This window comes from Agelaius tricolor, unplaced genomic scaffold (genome assembly GCF_023055355.1).
Source record: "Agelaius tricolor isolate 1412-34295 unplaced genomic scaffold, bAgeTri1.0.p SCAF_35, whole genome shotgun sequence".
NCBI classification, from domain to species: Eukaryota; Metazoa; Chordata; class Aves; order Passeriformes; family Icteridae; genus Agelaius; species Agelaius tricolor.
In genome coordinates, this window is record NW_027269295.1 from 5,517,013 (window position 1) to 5,536,125 (window position 19,113).

General features: G+C 50.4%; 2 protein-coding genes and 2 non-coding genes across 4 annotated transcripts in view; 1 reads left to right on the forward strand and 3 right to left on the reverse strand.

Annotated features, from left to right (window-relative positions):
* Positions 1-840: 840 nt before the first annotated feature.
* On the forward strand, positions 841-913 carry TRNAR-CCU (transfer RNA arginine (anticodon CCU)). Its single transcript has one exon. It is a non-coding gene; the product is annotated as a tRNA-Arg (tRNA).
* A 1,007-nt stretch (positions 914-1,920) lies between these two features.
* Positions 1,921-1,993, reverse strand: TRNAR-UCU (transfer RNA arginine (anticodon UCU)). The gene has a single exon. It is a non-coding gene; the product is annotated as a tRNA-Arg (tRNA).
* A 653-nt stretch (positions 1,994-2,646) lies between these two features.
* Positions 2,647-4,847, reverse strand: MRPL58 (mitochondrial ribosomal protein L58). Its single transcript, XM_071452789.1, has 6 exons — positions 4,644-4,847; positions 4,280-4,316; positions 4,106-4,165; positions 3,413-3,495; positions 3,143-3,312; positions 2,647-2,866 (listed from the first exon to the last, which is right to left on the reverse strand). The coding sequence occupies exons 1-6, from the start codon at positions 4,806-4,808 to the stop codon at positions 2,782-2,784; spliced, it is 600 nt and encodes a 199-aa protein (XP_071308890.1). The 5' UTR covers positions 4,809-4,847; the 3' UTR covers positions 2,647-2,781.
* A 2,881-nt stretch (positions 4,848-7,728) lies between these two features.
* Positions 7,729-19,113, reverse strand: part of CDR2L (cerebellar degeneration related protein 2 like) — a 15,587-nt gene continuing 4,202 nt past the window's right edge. The window contains exons 2-5 of the mRNA XM_071452682.1: positions 14,602-14,714; positions 13,076-13,224; positions 12,017-12,181; positions 7,729-10,524 (exon numbers count right to left, since the gene is read on the reverse strand). Coding sequence (XP_071308783.1) covers positions 9,639-10,524; positions 12,017-12,181; positions 13,076-13,224; positions 14,602-14,714 — 1,313 coding nt within the window. The 3' untranslated portion in view covers positions 7,729-9,638. The remainder of the gene's footprint in view (positions 10,525-12,016; positions 12,182-13,075; positions 13,225-14,601; positions 14,715-19,113) is intronic.

Below are 19,113 nucleotides of genomic sequence, written 5' to 3' on the forward strand. Positions count from 1 at the left end.
TTTCCTGGCGGGGGTTTTTGCGCGGCTCGCCGGCGTGGGGATTCAGCTGGCTAAAGCTCCAGAAAATGTGCCTGTAATAGAGGCAGATCCGGTTGATTTAAGGTGAGATTTCCCCCGTGGATTCTGCCAGTGAGGGGGAATTTATACCCCACGGCGAGGTAGCACTCGGGGGAGGGTGAACCGGGGCTTGGGACGGGTGGGGAGGTGGTCAAAGTCCAGCTGGGGCCGGTTCTTGGAAAATGAAAGGGCTGAGATAACGTAGGCGGAATTTTCTCGTACTGCTCGGAGAGTTATTGGACAGACTCGGGTGAGGTTTTAGTTTGCTGTGTTTTGGTGGAGTATAGCAACGCACTGCCCACCTTTCTGTGTGCGGAGTGCTGTATGATCCAGCCGGAGTGCGGGAAATTGAAGCTCTCTTACCGCAAACTGGGACTCGAACACTGTGGCAATCTGTTATGGAGCCAGCGCTTTGCCCACTCGGCCACGGCAGCTGCCCCGCGCCTCCCCCCCCGCGCTGCATCCGGGGCGCCCAGGGCCAGTTCGGGGCTTCACTGCCCCCCAAACCGGTCCCGCCAGCTCCCGGGGAGCCGAGGGGGCTGCGCGGGGATCTCATCCCTCTCCCACACCCCCACCTCGCGGTGGCGTTTCTGAGCTGCGCCGGGACGTGTGGGAGATGGAGGGGGCGGGGAGCGGGGCGCGGGGCCTCGCTCTGGGGACTGTTCGGACCGAGGTGGTCCCGGAAATCCCGGGCAAGACCCCCCCGTCCCCATCCACGGCAACCACACGCCCGCCTGGCCAGTAGAGAGTTAAGTGACGGCACCTGAAGCACACTCCCGTGCAGCCCCAGTGGCCTAATGGATAAGGCACTGGCCTCCTAAGCCAGGGATTGTGGGTTCGAGTCCCATCTGGGGTGACTCTTTTCGCTGCCGAGAGAGTCCCCAGGATCCGCTGCGGGGCTCGGCTTCTCCCCGCGGAAGCTCCGCATCCTTCGGTTCCCCGCGGCGTGGAACGCGATGCGCCCTTCCCGCAGCCGCGCGCCGCTTCCCTGCTTTCCGTCGCGCCCCTCCTGGCCACACGCAGGCGTTTTTCGTGGTGTTAAACCAGCCATAACCTCCGAATCTGTTTTTAATCCCTGAAATTCCCAGCTCCTCCACGCCCCGCTGACACCTGCTCGTCCAGGGCTTTACGCCTTTGCTTGTACCAAAGTTCTTCAAATCGGAGGGAAAGGAGCCCCGAGCAGCGGGTGATCCTGGCTGCAAGGTCTCCTGGGGATGGGGATGGGGAGGCTCGGCTGAGGCTGGTGCTGTCCTGCATGGTGATGGTGGGAGGACGTTCTGTGTGACAAAAACATCGGAAGCAGCGACATCCCCGTGTTTGTAAAGGGCAGGGCACAGCACGGAGCTTCAGACACCCGCACCTGTGAGAGGGGTGCTGGCAGGGAAGAAGGGGATCCACCATCTCTGGAAGTGTTCAAACCATGTGTGGATGTGGTATTTGGGGACATGGTTTGATGGTGAACATGGCAGTACTGGATTAGATTTGATAAATCTTAGAGGTTCTTTCCACCCTGAATGATTCAGTGATTCCTTGCAGAAAAGCTTGCGGTGGGGGAAAATGTGAGATGAGGTGAAGTGTGAAATGGTCCTGGTGCTGAGCAGGAGTGCAGAGGCCAGGGCAGGCATTTCTGGGATGTCAGGATGCATTGGAGTGCCTCTGCATCCCCCCACCATTCCATTTTGGGGTGGACCACGGCTTTGAATGCTGTTTTTACAGATGGAAATATTCTGCTGGAGGGAGCTCAAAGCTCCACTTCCAAACGCGAGGCAGCAGAGCTGTGACACCTCTGTGTGCCCCAAATTAACCTTAGGGATGACTTCCCTCTCTTATTTGGGGTTTTACTAAAACAAATCCACCTCTCCCCACCCCAGGTGGGACTCGAACCCACAATCCCTGACTTAGAAGGCCAGTGCCTTATCCATTAGGCCACTGGGGCCCAGCCAAACATCAAAAAAGGAATAATTTTGATTTCTTTGAGCCTCACAAGTAATCCCATCTGGCAGTGGTGAACACATCACAGCACAGAGCTTCATTCTCCTCAAACAGGGTTCACTAACACACCTGGAGGATTCATCCACAGGATTTTGGTGTCCCACCTCAAAGGCCAGAAGCCTCCAGCACTCACAGGGTGGGTTCTGTCTCCTGCTGTTGAGATTTCTGCCAAATTCCTGATGTGGCTTTAGTTTAACTAAATTATGTGCTTTGTTTGGTTAGACAAAAATCAACAAAAGGAGTAAAGATGAAAGGAAGGAAATAGAATGAAAGAAACAGAGGATACTCTAAGGGATGGACTTGAAGATCCTTGAGGTCTTTTCCAAACTTAATGCTTTAAGATTCTATTTTCTACTTACATGTGTTGTTGAGACTGCTTTTACTCTTCCCTTTCTTTCCCCAAAAATCTAGAGTAGCTTTGTGTTCAGCAGAAGAGGGTGCTCTGATGGAGCAAAGGCTGCTTGAAGAACACAAAGAACATTAAAAAAATGAGTGGCTGACAAAAATCACAAGTTTTAGTTCCTTTCAAATCAAATGTGAACAATAGTTATTCTGAAAAATTATTCACAAGCCATCACAGCATATCACTGTGATATTAAGATATTAAGTATGTTTATTTACACTTTCAGGCTATTTTTATTCAATCCAGCTCATGAGTTTAGCATCATTAACAGCTGCCAACACCACTTCTTTAGGAAGATGGAATGCCAAGGCCTTGGATCTCTGCTGTTCTCAGTCAAAATCTGCCTTCCTGCTCTGTTTTATAGTTGAGTGTATTTTTTTCTGTCGTAGCCGTTCACGGTTCATTTTTTCCACCCTAAAATAAAATCAAAAGATCCCTCAGTGTACAAAGAAAGCACTTAAATATTCAACTTTTGAGATCTAATGAACCAACAAACATCCTCAGATAGAAAAGAAACAGTCCCTGTTCTGGGACTGTTAAAATCTAAGCAGTTAAAATCTAATGGATCAGTGATACTCCTTAAAAAAGGAAATTAAAAGGAGTATGACCAAAATTGTTTAAAAATGCTGCAAACTAAATTGTGTAACATGACAGCCTGAACCCAAATAAAGAGCATTTTAATGAAGATACCTCTCTATGAGTTTCTGTGTTGTCTCCTTAGACACCACCCTGGGTTTCTCGATCGCCTCTGTGACCATGGCCCGGATTTTCTCCAGACAAATCGCCAGATTCCTCATCTGGTAACGACTCTCCTCCGAGGTCACAATCAACTCACCAGCCCGGTTTATCTTATTCCTGTGCTGAAGAGATGGGAAAATGTAATGTGAGCACTGAAACTTGGTTGGAACTGCCACGTTCTGACACTGAGACATTGAAACCATGGAAGGGGAGGGTTGGTACCATCAGAGCCATTTTTTGTCTCACAGCTTCGGGAATCCAGTCGGCCGATGCCAGGTGGAACCGAACCTCTGCCTTGGAATTCACTGGGAGGAAAAACAGGGTCTTTGTTTCCATGTCACAGCCTGCCTTCCTCAGATCTATGAGGCAATTCAGCCTGATCTCTGCTGGCTTTCAACATGGGATGATTCCATGATGAATTTCCTGAAAGGTCACCATTCTTTTCTTGCTGTATTTTTACACACCACTCTACAAGACAAACTTGTACCTGTCGTGGTATTTGCCTTTCTAGACACCACAGAATTTATTGCCAGCCAGTGCCTGCCTCATTTTTGATTGCAGAACAGGCAGTATTTTAAGTCTATTTGAATTAAGCTGAGAATTTATTGCAGATTGAACCCTCAGAATCCAGTTGCCTCTGTTATATTTGATCTGTGGATAGAGGTGGTGTCCCCTGTGGCATCTGTAGCAGGAATGATCCCTGTAAGTGTTCCTAGGAGCATCAAACGTGCTATTACTGGTCTCCAGCACTCTGAAGACTCAGAAGTTGTGTGAAAATGCAGGGTGATGACAATGAAAAATAAGTGTCCAGCAGCACGAAGATGCTGTTTAACTTCAACTTCTCAATATTTTGCCACATGGTACATAAAAACAACCGAAAATGGTGATTTTTCCAAGGGAGAAGCTGTTCCTCACCTTTATTAACGTTCTGCCCGCCGGGGCCGCTGCTCCGGCTGTAGGACACGGTCAGGCGAGCTGGAAGAGAGGGGCAGGGGTTGAGCCGGGACGGGGCCGAGCTCGGAGCACGGACTCGGTGCTCGGGGGTCTGCCCGGCTCCCGGCACGGCTGTGCGGGGCGAGGGGGCCTCACCCATGGGGATGTCGAGGGCGGCCGGCTGCAGCTCCTCCTGGAAGAGACATCAGGGGCGGTGTCGGGGGGCCCCGGGGGTCTGGGGAATCCCGGGACCCCCGCGGCCCCTCAGCCGGCCCCGCCCGACCGGGGACACGGCACGGGACCGGCCCCGCCCACCACCGCGGCCCCGCCCACCCCGCCACGCTTCCACCAACGCCCAGGCAGCGCTAAAAGCCCCGCCCCTCACCCTGACCCCGCCCACAATGTTGACACCGCCCCTTGCTAAGACCCCGCCCACACCATGAAATAAACCTCTCCGCTGTCAATCAACAACGAAACCCCGCCCAGACGCCGTCTTCCTCTTTCCCCCCGCCCCTCTGACCGTCGTGCAGGCGGCGGTTCCGTCCTGTCGCGGAGGGTACAGCTTGTCCAGGCTGTGGGAGCTCCGGTACTCGGTGCCGGCGGCGGGCCGCTGCGAGAACCGGGCGCACAGCAGCGCCAGCCCCGGCCGCGGCCGACACAGGACCCGCAGCGTGTGCGCCGCCATGTTGGCCGCCGCGGTGCTCTCCCGCCAGGCGTCCCCGCGGAAACGACGGCCGCGCGCCGCGTTCCGGGGCGGGGCGGAGGGAGCAAGGGCGCGATTTAGGGGGGTGAAGGGCTCTTTTGGGGCTGTGGGGCTGGAGCTTGAGCGTGTGGTGTCCGTGCCGGGGGTCTGTGGGGCGGGGAGGGGTCTGCAGCACTAATGAGGGTGCCAAGAGAGGGGGATGTTGGGTGTCCTGGGGGCACCTGGAGCCTGTGGGGCACCGCGGGCCATGAGGGAGGTCAGGGTGGCTGTGGGGTCTGTGCGCCCCAGACCTGCGCGGTGGCCAGCTCTGAAAATGAAAATACATCCAGCTTTTTAATGTTTTGTGACGTTTTTGGACCTGGAGTGCTTTTTTATCACATTTTTATCCTCTCAAGAGTGCTAAAGAGTTACATACAAACACACACATGTATATATACGCAATTATTTCTTTGAATGCTGACATAGCAGCGGTGAATGTAGGATGCAGGGGAGTGAAGCAGTTGTGGAAATCCTTCAGCTTTTGCTCTTGTTGGAGCTGCCGAGCTGGCTTGACAAGAAGGGTGTGCGTTCCAGAGGGGCAGGGATTGCTATTCCTGGCGGCAGGAAAATGCATTGCAGGGATGGGCTGTCATTTGCTCTGGCGTTTTGACAGGAGCTGACAATCTCTTATTTAAAACTGTAGATGAAGCCAAAATGGATGTTCAGAAGCCGATGCAGACTGTGTGACTGATCTGAGCTGAGTTCCATCCAGATAATGCATTTAAAGTCAGGGAACTCAGTTCTCTGGAGGGAACAAGTCCTGGACATGGATGGTTCTCTGCCCTGGCTGCAGCTGAGCAGCTCAGGGCCACAGAGGGCTCCTCACTTTGCTTTAATTGAACTTCAGAATCCCGGAGTTCTGCTCCACTGCCCTTGTCCAAACTCAGCTGGAAACAAAATGCTTGAAGGAAAAAACCCAGAGCTGTCAGAGGCAAGCTGTGCCATCTGGTGACCTTAATTTCTAACAGGGAACAGGTAAATATTTGTGATTTGTAGCCAGAGGGATGGGTACAATACACAAGGCAAGATGACTCATTTACGAGCTGTTGTCAAATGTGTCTGGTGGTTGTTGTGCAGGAGCATCCTCCAAGGACAGTGCCTCAGAGAGGCTGGGAAAGGTCACACAGGTGAAGCCAGGCCAATCTAAAAGGACATTTGTCTGGTTTTGCTTCATTCCCACACTGTGTTGATCCACAGAGCCTTGGTAAAAAGCTGGGTGATCTCTGCTTGGATGGTTGGAAACTGCTCTCCCTGTCAGGCAGGGCTTGGGATGGCAAGGTCTGACTTTGGTGTGAGCCAAGAGAGCCAAACCTTTGGCATTCCTGCTGGAAAATGAACTGCTTTGTCACTGGTCCTGGCTGAGGAAGCCACCTCAGCCCCTTGGTGGTCACTGGTGAGCAAAAGCTGTCAGGAGCCATCCCAGAAACCTGAGGGGAAGGCTGAGGAGTCCAAGGATGCAGTCACTCCTTGGGTGAGTGAGGGTACAGGCTGTTAATGTGTGAGCAAAGTCCCTCAGGGCTTTGAGAGGCCTTCCAGAAGGTCTCAGTTACTGTAAGAAAGGGAAGATGCTGAATCCTTCCTGTGGGGAGCTCGAGCTCTGTAAATCCCTTGAATTTGTGCTTCAAGTGGCCCCTCCCTGTTTATAACAACAGGTTATAACCCTCTGAAGCGTTATTCCAGTGAGAAGCCAGGCCAGATCTGATGGAACTGCACGTGTCTAAATGCCAGCTTTCAAATTCAGCATGCAACCAGACAGTTGACAAGCTGTGCCCTTATTATCTTAATGCTGTGAGCTGAGTAATGTCACTGATTTTGCCAAATTCTGAAATTAAGAATTATTTCCTGTGACATCATACTTTTCCTCATCCATTTTAATTGCATGCAGCAATTTTCCTTTCTGTCACGAACCATGGGGGTGTGCTGTTAAGCAGCTGCTGCTCTCTGTTACGCCACTTCTCTGGCAGAGTGGTTGCTCAGCACTCTTGTTCCTTCTCAGTGGAGTAGCTTTGTTGTGTAGCTTTCCTTGGTGTTCCAAAAGCAATTGGAAAAGTTTAGATCAAAGGTGGCACAAAAGGCCAGAAGATGCTTATTTTCTCCTCTTCTGATCACGGAAAGCACCACTTAAGGCAGGAATCAAGTGATTCTGACTCACACAGTCAATCAGGACATGAATATATGGCCACTAATATTTTTGGAGGCAGAAGAAAATTGCCCTCAGCACTTTGCTGAACATGCTGCTGATACATGGCAGCTGTGCCTTTGTCAAGCCAAGTACTAATATCATGTTACTTACATCAGTCGTTTTTGGATTTGTGGTTTGCAAAAAAAGGTCAAAAGAAAAACAGGATTTGAATTGGAAGCTTAGAAATTGTGTGGTTTTACAGAGACTTCCGAGCTGACAAAAGAGAGGTTTGATCGCGTGGCAGTGTTGGCAGTCCAAGTGCACAAAAATGTGTGTTATATAAATAATGCAGCAGAATAGTTCAGCATATTCTCTTTCCTTTCTGCAAGGGCGCCTGAAGCACTTTCTCGACCTAAATTGTACTTGAAAATCAAAGAATTAGCTCTTGTGCTGTTCTTAAAAGTAAAAAGAACTATAAGAGCTGTGAGAAAATCAGTGTTTCTCTGTATTGAGAGGAGAATAGAGCCTTTAAAAATATATTTAATGTTTTGTGCACTTAACTGTGATGCTGATCCACATGGGATTGTTTAAAAGAGAAAGTGAGGGTGATTCCTTTCCCACACCTTTGCAGCAACAGCTGACTGCAGGGCAAACCCTGCCTGCCTTAAACCAACACTGCTACAAGTGCCGAGTCAATAGGTGGTGAACACTCCCAGGAAATCAACAACGCTTCTCTTGCTGTTGTTGTTCATTTTTATTTATTTTATTTTATTAGACAACTGCTTTCCATTATAAATAAATAAGGCATGAAGGTTCTCCATACTGTTACAGAGCTGGTAGCCACAGCAGTGCGTGCAGCTCCTGATGCATCTGGGGCTGTGGGGCACCTGAAAATGCAGAGTGTGGAAGAGAAGAGCAGTTGGTGGTTTTGAGGAGGAGACCTCTGGAGCAGGGGTGGTTTGCTCATCACACTCCTGCCAACTTACCTCTATGGTACTCAGCTTAACAAAACAGGGTGGTTTTGGGGTGGTTTCTATATTAATTCCATGGGGAGTGAAAGAAAGGTTGCTCCTTGTAGCATCAAAGCCCTGGATGTAGGGGATTATTCTGTTTGAACAGTCCCCTGGATGTAGGGGATTATTCCATTTGAACAGTCTACCACTTCCAAAGCCACATTCACATTTGTTTCTCTCAATGTTGCAAAGATTCCAGCTGTTGACCCAAGATTTTGGGATGTAAGCTGGTGAAAAGAGAATCCAGATGTAGCTGATGATTGCTCCAGGTGGGTACAGAGTAGGTTGCTTACACTGAACTGCTGGGTTTTGTGGCTCAATGCTCAGGGTGTTGCCTAAGCTGGAATGAGATGCTGCTTCTCTGCCTAAAACGTGTCTGACTGTACAAGGTCATCATCTAGTTCATGGAAGCTGGAAATTGGTGATTCCTGAGACTGCAGTGGCCTTTTGGCTGCGTATTTGCATGTCTGTGGAAGCCAAAGTGAGGAGATTTCAGTGCTGGAAAGGGAACTGGAACATAAGAGGTGACAGTGTCTCAGCCAAGAAAGATTATTTTCAGCAGGAAGCTGGAATCTGTCCTTGTGGCTGGGGAGATGTTGGAGCAGGAGTGAGGGGTGATGTGTGATCCGTGCTACTGCCAGGGCCAGACTCCTGACCTGGGAGATGCTGCATCCCTTGGCTTGTGTGTAAGTCTCTAGGAGTCAGTTTTGAGCCCATGCAAGCTATTTTTAAGGAATTTGCTATGATGAGACAATGACCTCTTGAAAAGCACAGCACAAAGAGCTGGTACCCAGACCGTGAGATGAAAGTGTGTCTCTGATATTGTAATAGCACTTCTTATCTCGCTGTGGGAAAGCCCTGGGCACTGAGTTCCTACCAGGCATGGTGCTTCACCTGGGCTGAAATACCAGGGCAGACTTAGAGCGAGTAAATCCCATATGCCTGCAAGGTCCGGTGAGTGTGGACTGAAACACTGAGCGACGCTGATGGAGATGGAACAATCAGTCTTATGTTTCTCTTCAAGTTTTTCCAGTTGCAATGAGCTTGCATTGTAAAGAGCTGAAAAACCTGACTGATTAGAGAATGGCTTAAATAGCAAGACCATGCTGCCCTTTGGGGAAGGCAGAGATAGAAGTCTCTTGGGTTCAAGCATAGGTTCTCAGCCATAAAACCTAACTGGAGGATTGGGCTGCTGTGCTGGGGCAGCCCCCAAAGTTCTGATGGCTTTTTGTTTTACTTTGAGGCTCTGTACCTCCAGCTGTGGCAGGATGCTGGAGGACATCCAGGCTTTTGCTTGCAGATAATTGGGCTGTAGGACAAGCTGAAAAAGGGTGGAGGGGGAGACTGGTTTCTTTTCTTTCATGGTGGGGTTTACATTGCTGTTGTGATGCCTGGCAGCAGCAGTAACTCATGCAGAGATCCGTCATGTGGTTTCTGAAATCCTCTAACTACAATGTACAATTGTCCCAATGGGTTGTCCAGAGCCTAAACTTAAAAAAGTGAGTTGGGTCCCTGTGACATTCTCTTGCTTGCAGACCTCTCGAACCTTCAAAGCAGAGGGGCCACGTGGCGTTTCCTGGGGCTCAAGAGAAGACGTGACCTTTGCAATTGCACGCGGGAGCTGCGGAGAGCCAGGACTCATTTACTGCTCTTGTTTTTCACCTTTGTGGCGTTGATGTCTGCTTTTGTTTTCTGGATGCGGGAGAAGATCTCCTTAAAAAGAGCCTTGTACTCAGGCTGGCTCTGCTCCAGCCGCTTGTCCACAGCCTCCACATGTTTGCTGATGGTCTTTTCCATGGTTTTCCTCTCTTCCAGCTCATGGCCCTCTCCTCGGAAGTCCCTGAAGGAGCTGTCGCGGGAGATGGGCCGGGAGGTCTGGACCCCCGTGTGGCGCACGCTGTCCTTGTGCTGCCGGCACTTGCTGAGCAGCTCCTCGTACTTCTCCAGCAGGGCGTGGTACTGCTCGTCCACCTCGCGCAGGATGGACATGCCCCGCTTGCGCACGTTGTTGGCGTGCAGGGTGTAATTGCCCTCGTGCCGGCTCACGGCATCCTTGGTCACAATGGCGTTCAGGGCCGTGTCGCTGCAGCTCTTCCGCACCGGGTGGTTTGGAGAAGGGGTCATGGATGTCCCGTGGCTTTTCCCTCCTTCCTCCTCAGACAGGTCGATGTAATCTGCTTCTGGGGCATTGTTCAGTGGCTCAAGGAGGGCTTCGGACAGGTTGTCCTCTCTGCTGAGCAGGTACTTCTTGACTTGTTTCATCTGCTGCAGCTCCAGGAGCTCTGCCTCCAGCTCCTTGATGCGCAGTTTGCAGTTCTCCATCTCGCACACCCGCTGCTCCAGGTCCGAGTACTCCTGGATAACCGAGGTGTACTCACGCTCCACCCTCTCCTTCCGCTGCTTCTCCTGGTTCACCTGGGATCTCAGTGAGTCCACCATGGCTTGGAGACGCTCATTCTCCCTCTCCAGTGGCTTCTGGTTGAATTCTGTGGAAGAGCTGTGGACCTGGAATGCATCCTCATACCTGAAAGAGGAGAAAGATGCTTGAGAGAGTCAGACCAAGCAGTCTGACCCATGAGGGATTTGTGTTTTATTGTTATGTAAGTAGTTCTACTGATGTCCAAAAAGGACATGAGCTCATGGAGTGAGATGTGCCTTCTCCATGAGCCAGGAGATCACAAGGTGTGGACAAAGAGACAAATCTCTGTCCCACAGAACTTGCAGTTTTATTGGACAGCAGCAATAAAAGACAGGAGGGAAATGAGATCCTAAAATGTAAAAGACACATCTGGTTAACAGACAAGCCACCAGCACTGCAGTGAAGCAAGAATGAATGTTCAAGTGCTACCAGTGTGAGCTGAAAGTAGGTGGCTTTGGGCTTTTTCCTGCTAGAGTCCATCAGCTGCTCTCTGCACCACAGAGTTCACCATCTACCCACTGCATATGGCAACAACCCCAGACCCACCCAGCCAAAACTCTGAAGCACATGTGCTTCTGCCTGTGCAGCCCTGTGTCTGGGAGGTGCTCTGGAGGGAGTGAGGGAAGATTTACATGGCAAAGCAAATAGAGATTTTTGATAGAAGTGCCCCTTCTTCATTGCCTGGGAAGTGATAACAAGCAGTTCCCTCTTCCCTTCAGGAATTTGGGTTTTCCTCCTCAGTGAAGCACCCATGGCATCCTGTTTGTTTAGAACAGATTGGAAAAGTGCAAGCTCCATGGCTTCTCCTGGGAGCCATGGCTGTGGTGGGGGGTATTGAACAGATTTCAGGGCACTGAAGGGCAGCCTGACCTTCAGAACCAACTGTGGAGCTGCAAGGGGACCCAAGGTCCTGTGGTAGCAGGGAGAGTGGGATTGGGGGACCGGGGGGAAAAGAACCACAGAGACATTAAGTGGATTTTGCTGGGGGTCACGTTATGGCCTGATTAACATCCCCATTGCTGCTGCAGTGAAAATGTCTTTGGTTCACATCCTCTGGCTGAGGATACTTTCAGTAACAAAGTTTATTGATTGCTTATCTATTTAAAGAACCCTCTTTTGTGGACAAAGCTGAGCAAGAAATCTCCTTGTGAGGTCAGTGAATTAACACAGTCCTGGGTTTTGAGGAGGATTAAGGCTGCAGTAGTGCTGAAGGTGTTTGTACAGCACTTGCAGCACATGGTGTATCTGCATGTGTTCCTAGGGAGTGCTGGAGTCATGCAGCACAAAATGCACCATCTCAACTGGTTTCAGTGAGTCGCAGGTGCTGGTGCTGTGCTGGAAAGGCAGCTGGAAAGGGAAAATGGGCTGTGCTGGTTTGGGAAGGGAAGTTTCACTGTGCTGAGATCATGAAGGCTGTGCCTTGCCAACACCTCCTTAGGCAGGTGGGTTGGTGAGAGGAACATCCCCCCTTCAGCTCCAGCCATGGGTTTTAGGCTCTGATGCCCTACCTCTGTGTCTGAGGGGTTTTTGTTCACCCACCGCCTCCCCTGTTTGTGGGGAGCAATTTGGAGGTGTTCCCACAGCCAAGGCTCCGTACCTGGGGCTGGAGCACAGCTCCTTAAGGCAGGGGAAGGTGTGGATGGTTCGACGCCGCTCCCTCTTCTCCCTCCGGATGCGGAGCTGCTCCAAGCTCCGCATTTCCTCCACCTGCTTCTGCAGCTCCTCCACCTGGTTCTGCAGCCCCTCGATTGTTTCTGTCAAGCTGCAGAGAGAGAGGAGGGAGCACAGGTGAGAAATCGGATGCTACAGGTTCCTAAAAGGTGTTTTTTTCCTATAGAGAAATCCAGTCTAGGGAAGGTGCTTCCAGTTTCTAGCGTGTGCCCTGGGATCATGACAGCACTTATTTTTTGTTGGTCTTTCTCTGTGTGGTCACTCTTGAATGGGGTTACTTATAAAAAAAGGGATAGGGGGATTGAATGGAGTCCTGTCCTCAAATCAGTTGGCCGAGTCATCTCTGAGACATAAGCACTCTCCTGAAACATCTCTGCACTTAAAACAAGCATCTATTCCTTTTGTTTATCTTGTAGAGAAACACAGAGACTGGGCAGAGATTTGTTTCATTCTGTCTGCAGATAGTTTGTAAAACACTCTGCTCAGAAATTCCTCCTCCCCACAGTTGTTTGCAAATGATACTGCAAAGAACATGGCTTAGGCTGCTGTTTCTAGGGATGACCTTGATCATGGGCTTGTTTTAGGAAAGAAGTATTATTGATAAACTGGTGTTTCAGCATGGACTAGCCAGGGTTTCATGAGTTGCTGGATCTGTGCCTGGTGTTTCTTCAGGGCTGTGTGCTGGGGATCTCCCTGATAGGATTATGTGTCTTTTCTTCAAGGAAAAGCATCTGAGGAGAGGCTGCTGTGCCTCTCTCCAGGTAGCTTCAGACACTCTTTTATCCAGCCCTCATCCTAGGGATGTCTGTGCTGTGGTTGATCCCTGCTAACCAGCATTACTGCAACACACTTGTGTTCTAAACATCTGCAAAAATGGGCTGATACAAAAGAGAATGGCTCAGATAGCAATGAGAGGCTGCACTTTGGGGCAGGGGAAAGGTGAGCTGAAGGCTCTTGGATCTTGAAGATCCAGGGGAGGCCATACCACTGGATCTTCTGTTGGGAAGTCTTGCTTTCCAGCACGAGCTTCTGGTTTGCCAGCTCCAGGTCCCGTGCTGTCAGGTCCAGCTGCTCGTAGACTTTTGCGTGCTGTTCGTTCATCTGTCGCAGCATCTCCAGTTGCTTGGTCAGGTACTGCAGGGAAAAGTGAAGCATGAGCACTCCACATCCAAAATCCCGGGTTTTTCACAAGCAGAAATTCTTACAGCCTTTGCTTCCTCTGATAATGTGTTTTGTGGCTCTGCCTGGTTGAAGCCTCTTCCACAGATTAAATATTCACTCCCCTGACCACTGCAAATATTTTTGTGTCTAAAATACGATTGAACTTCCCCTGCCCTCTGTGAAGGGCACTAACCTCTATCTCTCTCTATTCAGCTGCTTTTTTATTCCCAGTACCAAAGAAAGTTGATATCCCTGGGACTGAAAGTTGACTGAAACTGGCCGGTTGGTTACTGGATCGCCTGACAGATCGATTGCAGAAGCTGTGTTTCCTTGGGAATTCAGGCTAAAACTCTGAGTCTGTGAAATATGAGGAGACCTGTGGTTCTATGGATTTGCACACCCTTTTCTGTAAGTCTGCTATTGCAAAATCTTACCCTTGGAAGACTAGAAGAGGGGCATCTACTCAGGTGCTCACGGTCATCTGGGGCCAGATTCCAGATCCTCTGGTGGATGTGCTTCTGATGGGCTGCTGGAGGGGGAATGACTAAATCCATCCACTAGTTCCCTCAAACATCAGCTGTCTGATCCCTGCAGCATCATGTGCTGCTCTTGTGAACTGGCAGACCTCCTCTGCCCTGTGTCCTTTTAAATCAGGGGGTGTCCAGTCTTTTTTAACTCACACATCCCTAGAAGGTTTCCAGTGGATGAAAACCCTCCCAGGCACAGCAGGTTTAAGCCTCTAAGATCAGTTCTGTGAGCTCTTAGAAATACTGCCCTGACCCCACAGGATGCTTGAAATGGGGGTTTAGATTGCAGCTCTTGGAGAAAGAGCTATTTTATGCTTCTAACAAAGGGGGCTATGTTACGGGGGTGCCAAGGGGCCAGCTGGGAACAAAAACGATTCTGAATCTCTGGGATCAAGGGAAAACTGCAGCAGAGCAGAGAGAAGTGAGTGTGAAGGCTGATGGATGTGCAGGGGAAGGACAAACGTAACCCAGATGCAGCCTGGTGCGAAAATCTGGTGCCAAAATCTGGTGTGCACATCTGGGCAGAGAATGAGGATGTGAGAAAAGGAAAAATGCCAGTTAATAGGGGAATGAGACCCTCTCCAGGGCTGAGATGAGCTTTAATCTGTCAACAGGCATTAAAACTCAAACAGACTTTAATCCATCCTGCTTCAGGCACTTACAGAAGATACTTCAATTTCCACGCCCCACAGCACATCCCTGCCTTTCTGCTGGCATCTGAGCTGCGGGCACTGGTGGAAGTGCCCCTTTCCCACCTTTGCCCTTAGGTGACAGTGGTGGCCAAGCAGCCCCTGTCCCCACCCCGTCCCGACTGTGTCCCTACCTCAATCTCCTGCACTTGCTCCTCGTTGGTGGCATACATCTGCTGCAGGGAGTCCTCCAGCTCTTTGTTTCGCTCCAGCAGTGTCTTCCCCAGCTCTGCAGCCAAGTGTAAGTCTGAAAAGCAGAGGGACAAAGCTGCTGCAGTTCCCACAGCTCCATGGCTGGGTGTGGTGGGATCTCCCCCCACCCCAAAAAATGACCCCACATCAAGCACAGCAGCACATTTTTCATTACACTGGTTTTACTGGCACGTTTTGACCTGGCTATATGCTCATAGAACATACAGGATCTGGCCTCTTGTCTTGCTGGGCTGCAGGAGCAAGGGGAGGCCAAGCTCAGGACTCTGCAGCTCCCCATGCAATGACAATTTAGTGCTTTGCTGGCTGCAAAACCTTCCCACACTCCCTGCACACTGCTGTAACCAGGATCAGCCAGGATCTGGGCTGTGGCAGGTGCTCAGCACCTTCATCCCCTATCACTGGGGAGGGCTCAGCACCTGTCAGAATGGAGCAAAGGGTTGGTAAAGCCCTGCAGGGCCTTGGGGATGCTCTATAAATTACATTATTATCTCTAACGAAGGGAGTGCCTTGCCTTCCCTGTCAGCCTCCATCCATCAGCCTCTAATAGACTGACAGGAGTAATAAAACCCTGCGTGGCCCGAGGGGGCTGGAGGCACCTCCCAGATGTGCTGCTCTGGCAGCACTGCAGCGGCTGAATCCAAGGCTCTTTCCTTGGGGCAGCTCCAGGGAAAGGACAAGCTACTTTGTGTTCACTCTCTGCCACCTCTAAACGCCCTTAGGAAGCTACTGAAAAAGTTGGACATCAGGAGAAATGCAGAGAAAAGTAGATGTTGACAGTATGGTCAGTTGAAAATGCTGGTTTTGCTGCTGGGAAAAGAAAAAGCCTCCAGGCCCTGTGAATCCTGTGTTGGCCAAAGTTTGAGCACACAGGTGATGCTGTTTGTGAGGCTGGGACAGCACAGCTGGCTCTGAGAATGGCCCTTTGCTTTCACAGGAATTTGTTGTCTTCTTAAAACCTGACTATGAGCAGGGAGGGTTTCATTTTTCTTGGTGCTTCTAGACGTAACAGCTCTTAGGATGGCAGAGTGAAAATCTGACTTTAATCCTTCCAAAAGGTAAGGAAACAGGTCCTGGTGTGCATTATTGCTCTTTCTTTCTTTGGTGTGGTTATCATGCAGCTGTAGGTAATTAAGGAGTGACAGTCCTGCAGGGTGTGAGGGGACATGGGTCTCCTACCCTGGCATTTTCTCAGCCTGTTGTAATGCTCCCCTCTAGTCTGCATCTAATGATGTGTTCTGAAAAGGCTTTTCCAGGGCTGAGAGTAGCTATCATTTTCTTCAGTGGTTCATTTGCCTTGCAGTTGATTGGGAAAGAGGGATATTTGGTCACTAAGACAAGAAGAAGGGAAACCAGGACTCCTGGGATGTATTCTGAGCCTGGGAAAGCCCTGAACTCTCACACATCACAAAATGAAGTTCATGCTGACCTTGGACACGAGTGCTTGCCAGGGGGTGAGCTACAGTGCTGTCAGTGCCTGGGATGGAGCTTTCCTGATGGATGCTGCTGTGCTGTGAGATATGCTGATATGTTACCAGTTTGTGTGTTGCCTGTGTTTTTTTCTGCTGGTTCCCCAGATGTGGTGCTGCCAACAGCTGCTCAGTATGTCCTCGAATCTCCCCTTTCCATGGGAATGTGCTCTCCAGCTGTGCCCTGCATTGCAGGGTGTTATTATTAAAAGGGCTGTGACCTTTTTAATTATAATCCTCTTCATTGCACAGTGACCCAGTCTGAGGGCTGCAGTCACAGCTCTCCCTGCAATCAAGTTATTGGCAGGTTTCCCCATGGACAGACCTCCTCCACCTATTTGGTTTTTTCCAAGCACCAAATTTCCCTAGTTTATAAAGTGCCCTAGGGAGACCTAAGTGTTTGCTACACCAGCTGGGGCTGGGGGAACAGCCAGATGCCAGCAGAGATGAAGGATAATTTGTGCCTTTAAGCTGCTTGGGGCTGTGTTTAATGTCAGCACCACCTTGCCAGAGCCAGTGTTGTTCCTGGAGAGTGGCACCTTGGAAATCACATCCCTGGCAGCAATCAGGGCCCCGATATGAAGGTGTGGAGTGAGAGGGCTCCGTGCTGTGCTCCAGGTAATGAGTCAAGTGTGTCCCCGTCCCTGTGGATTACACCAGTGCTCTCCCACCATATGGCATCCAATTTAATCAGCTGGGGTTGAGTTAAGTGGATTAGGCAGTGCAAGATCCTGCATTGTAATTTAAAGGGCTCTGTCAGCAATAATTTAATGGGGGAAATGGGCAGCGTTTGGGGATGAGTGGGAAAGAGGAAAGAATGGGGCTCGGCTCTGAGGAGGAAATTGAGTCTTCATTTCCATTTTGAGCATAAGGGCCTGGGAGACTCCAGGCTTGAAGGACATGAGGGAATTGGTTCTTTTAGTGTCTTTTAACTGCCTCAGCCATTGTCACACACACTCCCTCACTCTCTGCCTGCCAGCCAAAGCATCCTTGGTAATCCTGTCTCATCCATCCCCTTGTGCCTGAGTCCTCTTCCCCACCTGTTGGTCCCCCCAGCTTATGGGGCTGAAGGGAGGGGGGGGATGCTGTGGAAGTGCTTTAATGTCGTCTTCAGACCAGATCCCTCTTGATCTTTGTACTAATTGTGGCTCTCCATGGGCTGAGGGAGGACACAGCTGCTCTCCACAGAGACCTTGGAAACCCGAGGCTGAATGTGAAATTTCACCAAGTTGTTTGAGGGAGAAAAAAGAACTGTTTAGGAATTCAGGAATCCTTTCTACATAGTACTATGGTTTTCCCCCAATTTTTTATATTCCTCTTTGCTTCTCCACTGTCAGATCAGCCAGCCAGTGCTGAAGGACTTGCCCTAATTTAGCAGATATGCTGATGACTCCCTTCCCCCTCACCTCTGGATGCAGGAGGAGAAATAAAGTGCTATGTGTCTACTCAATGTGCCCAATCCCTCCACATCCTGCCTGTACTGAAGGTGCCACTGTGAAATGGCCAATGTTCAACTTCAAAAATGGAGTCCTGATGCTTCCAAATCCTATCAGGAGAGAAATATGGATGCAAAGTGTCCCGGGCAGCACCAGCCTGGTGCCCTCTGGCTCCCTGTACTGCAAGCACTGATGTGATCCTTCTAATTAACACCAGCCAAGGAGACATGCTGTGTCCCCAAACAAAGGGCTGTGCCTGTGGAGCAGGGGAGGGAGGAATGGAGGCTTCATTTCTCTGAAAGCTTCCATGGGAAAGGCCTCTGAGCAAGGAGGGTGGGGATGGGAAGAAAGACCATATGGTGGGAAGGGAGTAGGAGCTGAATCCAAGCAGAGGAGCAGGGCTGGGCAGAACATCAAGGAGGCACCATCCTGGAGCTGCAGAGATCAGCAGTAGCAGCCCAGCAATAATTCTGCTACCTCTGTGCCACTGAGGAAACTTGAAAAACCCCATCTGATCCAAAAGCTGTCACCTTTGATGGAAGGAGGCTGAGAGACAAAATGTAGGCTATTCCCTCGTGGCAGCATCCTGTGGCAATGCTGGCACAAGCATGTTCCCTGCATGCGGTTGTGGCAGAGCTGGATGCTTCCCCAGCCTTGCAATGAGGCTCAAAGAGGATTTGGAGCCGTTTCTGCCTTCCCAGTGCTGGCCTGCATCTGTTTGAGCAGAGCACTCTGCCACAGCCCTCAGGAGGGGTTTCTTCCCCCCAACATCTCCTGGTTGTGACTTTGTGAGAGCATAAGCCTGGTGCTGGCAGGTTTTGGCTGCTTTTGGCTCGATGATGATCTGGTAGCTGTTCAGATGCTCCTCATAAATGCAGCTTTCTGGAGGAAGCCACCATCTGGTGCAGCTGCTTTGGTCTTTCCCCTGTCATCTCTCTTGCAGTGAGGGATTCTCATGTTTAGGCTGTGAGAGAACACACTGGGGATTCTGCACTTGGCTCCTCACCTCTCATAAACCAGCCCTGTCCCTGTCCTGAAAAGCCAGCAGCTTGCAGGGGACACAGAAGTCCTTTGCTGTGTGGTGCAGATGAGCAAGGGTTTATGGATTTGCAGGTCCTTTTCAGCTGAACACGTATAAAGGAATTACTTGTGGCCCCTTCCTAAATGTGGGGCTGTGGAAAGGGCTGCTCCTGTCCCGTGCTGCACATGGTGAATGCATCTGCTGAAGAGCAGGGAGGAGGGTGGGGAGGTCTCTGGAGGAAGCTCAGGGTGCTTATGAGTTGATGGATGTGGTACATTGAGAGTTAAGAACTGATGTTTAATGCTGTTGACGTTTAATTTAATGGCATTTGCTGTCTGCTCCATTACACATGGGTACTTAAAGTCAAGGGTGGGTGCAATTATTCCTTTCCAAGTCTAAATGAATGATGCTATTCTGGTTTACCCTGGGATAGGGTATACTTGCTACTCATTTATTTTCCTTCATAGTTGTGAGGCATTGTGCTGTCTGGGTATATTACAGTGAAGATCA

Coding starts and splice junctions, on each gene's coding strand:
- MRPL58 (XM_071452789.1), bottom strand. CDS start 4,808: ATGGCGGCGCACACGCTGCGGGTCCTGTGTCGGCCGCGGCCGGGGCTG. Junction 4,317..4,643: donor GAACCGCCGCCTGCACGACG/GTCAGAGGGGCG, acceptor TGTCTCTTCCAG/GAGGAGCTGCAGCCGGCCGC. Junction 3,496..4,105: donor CGGGCAGAACGTTAATAAAG/GTGAGGAACAGC, acceptor TTTTCCTCCCAG/TGAATTCCAAGGCAGAGGTT.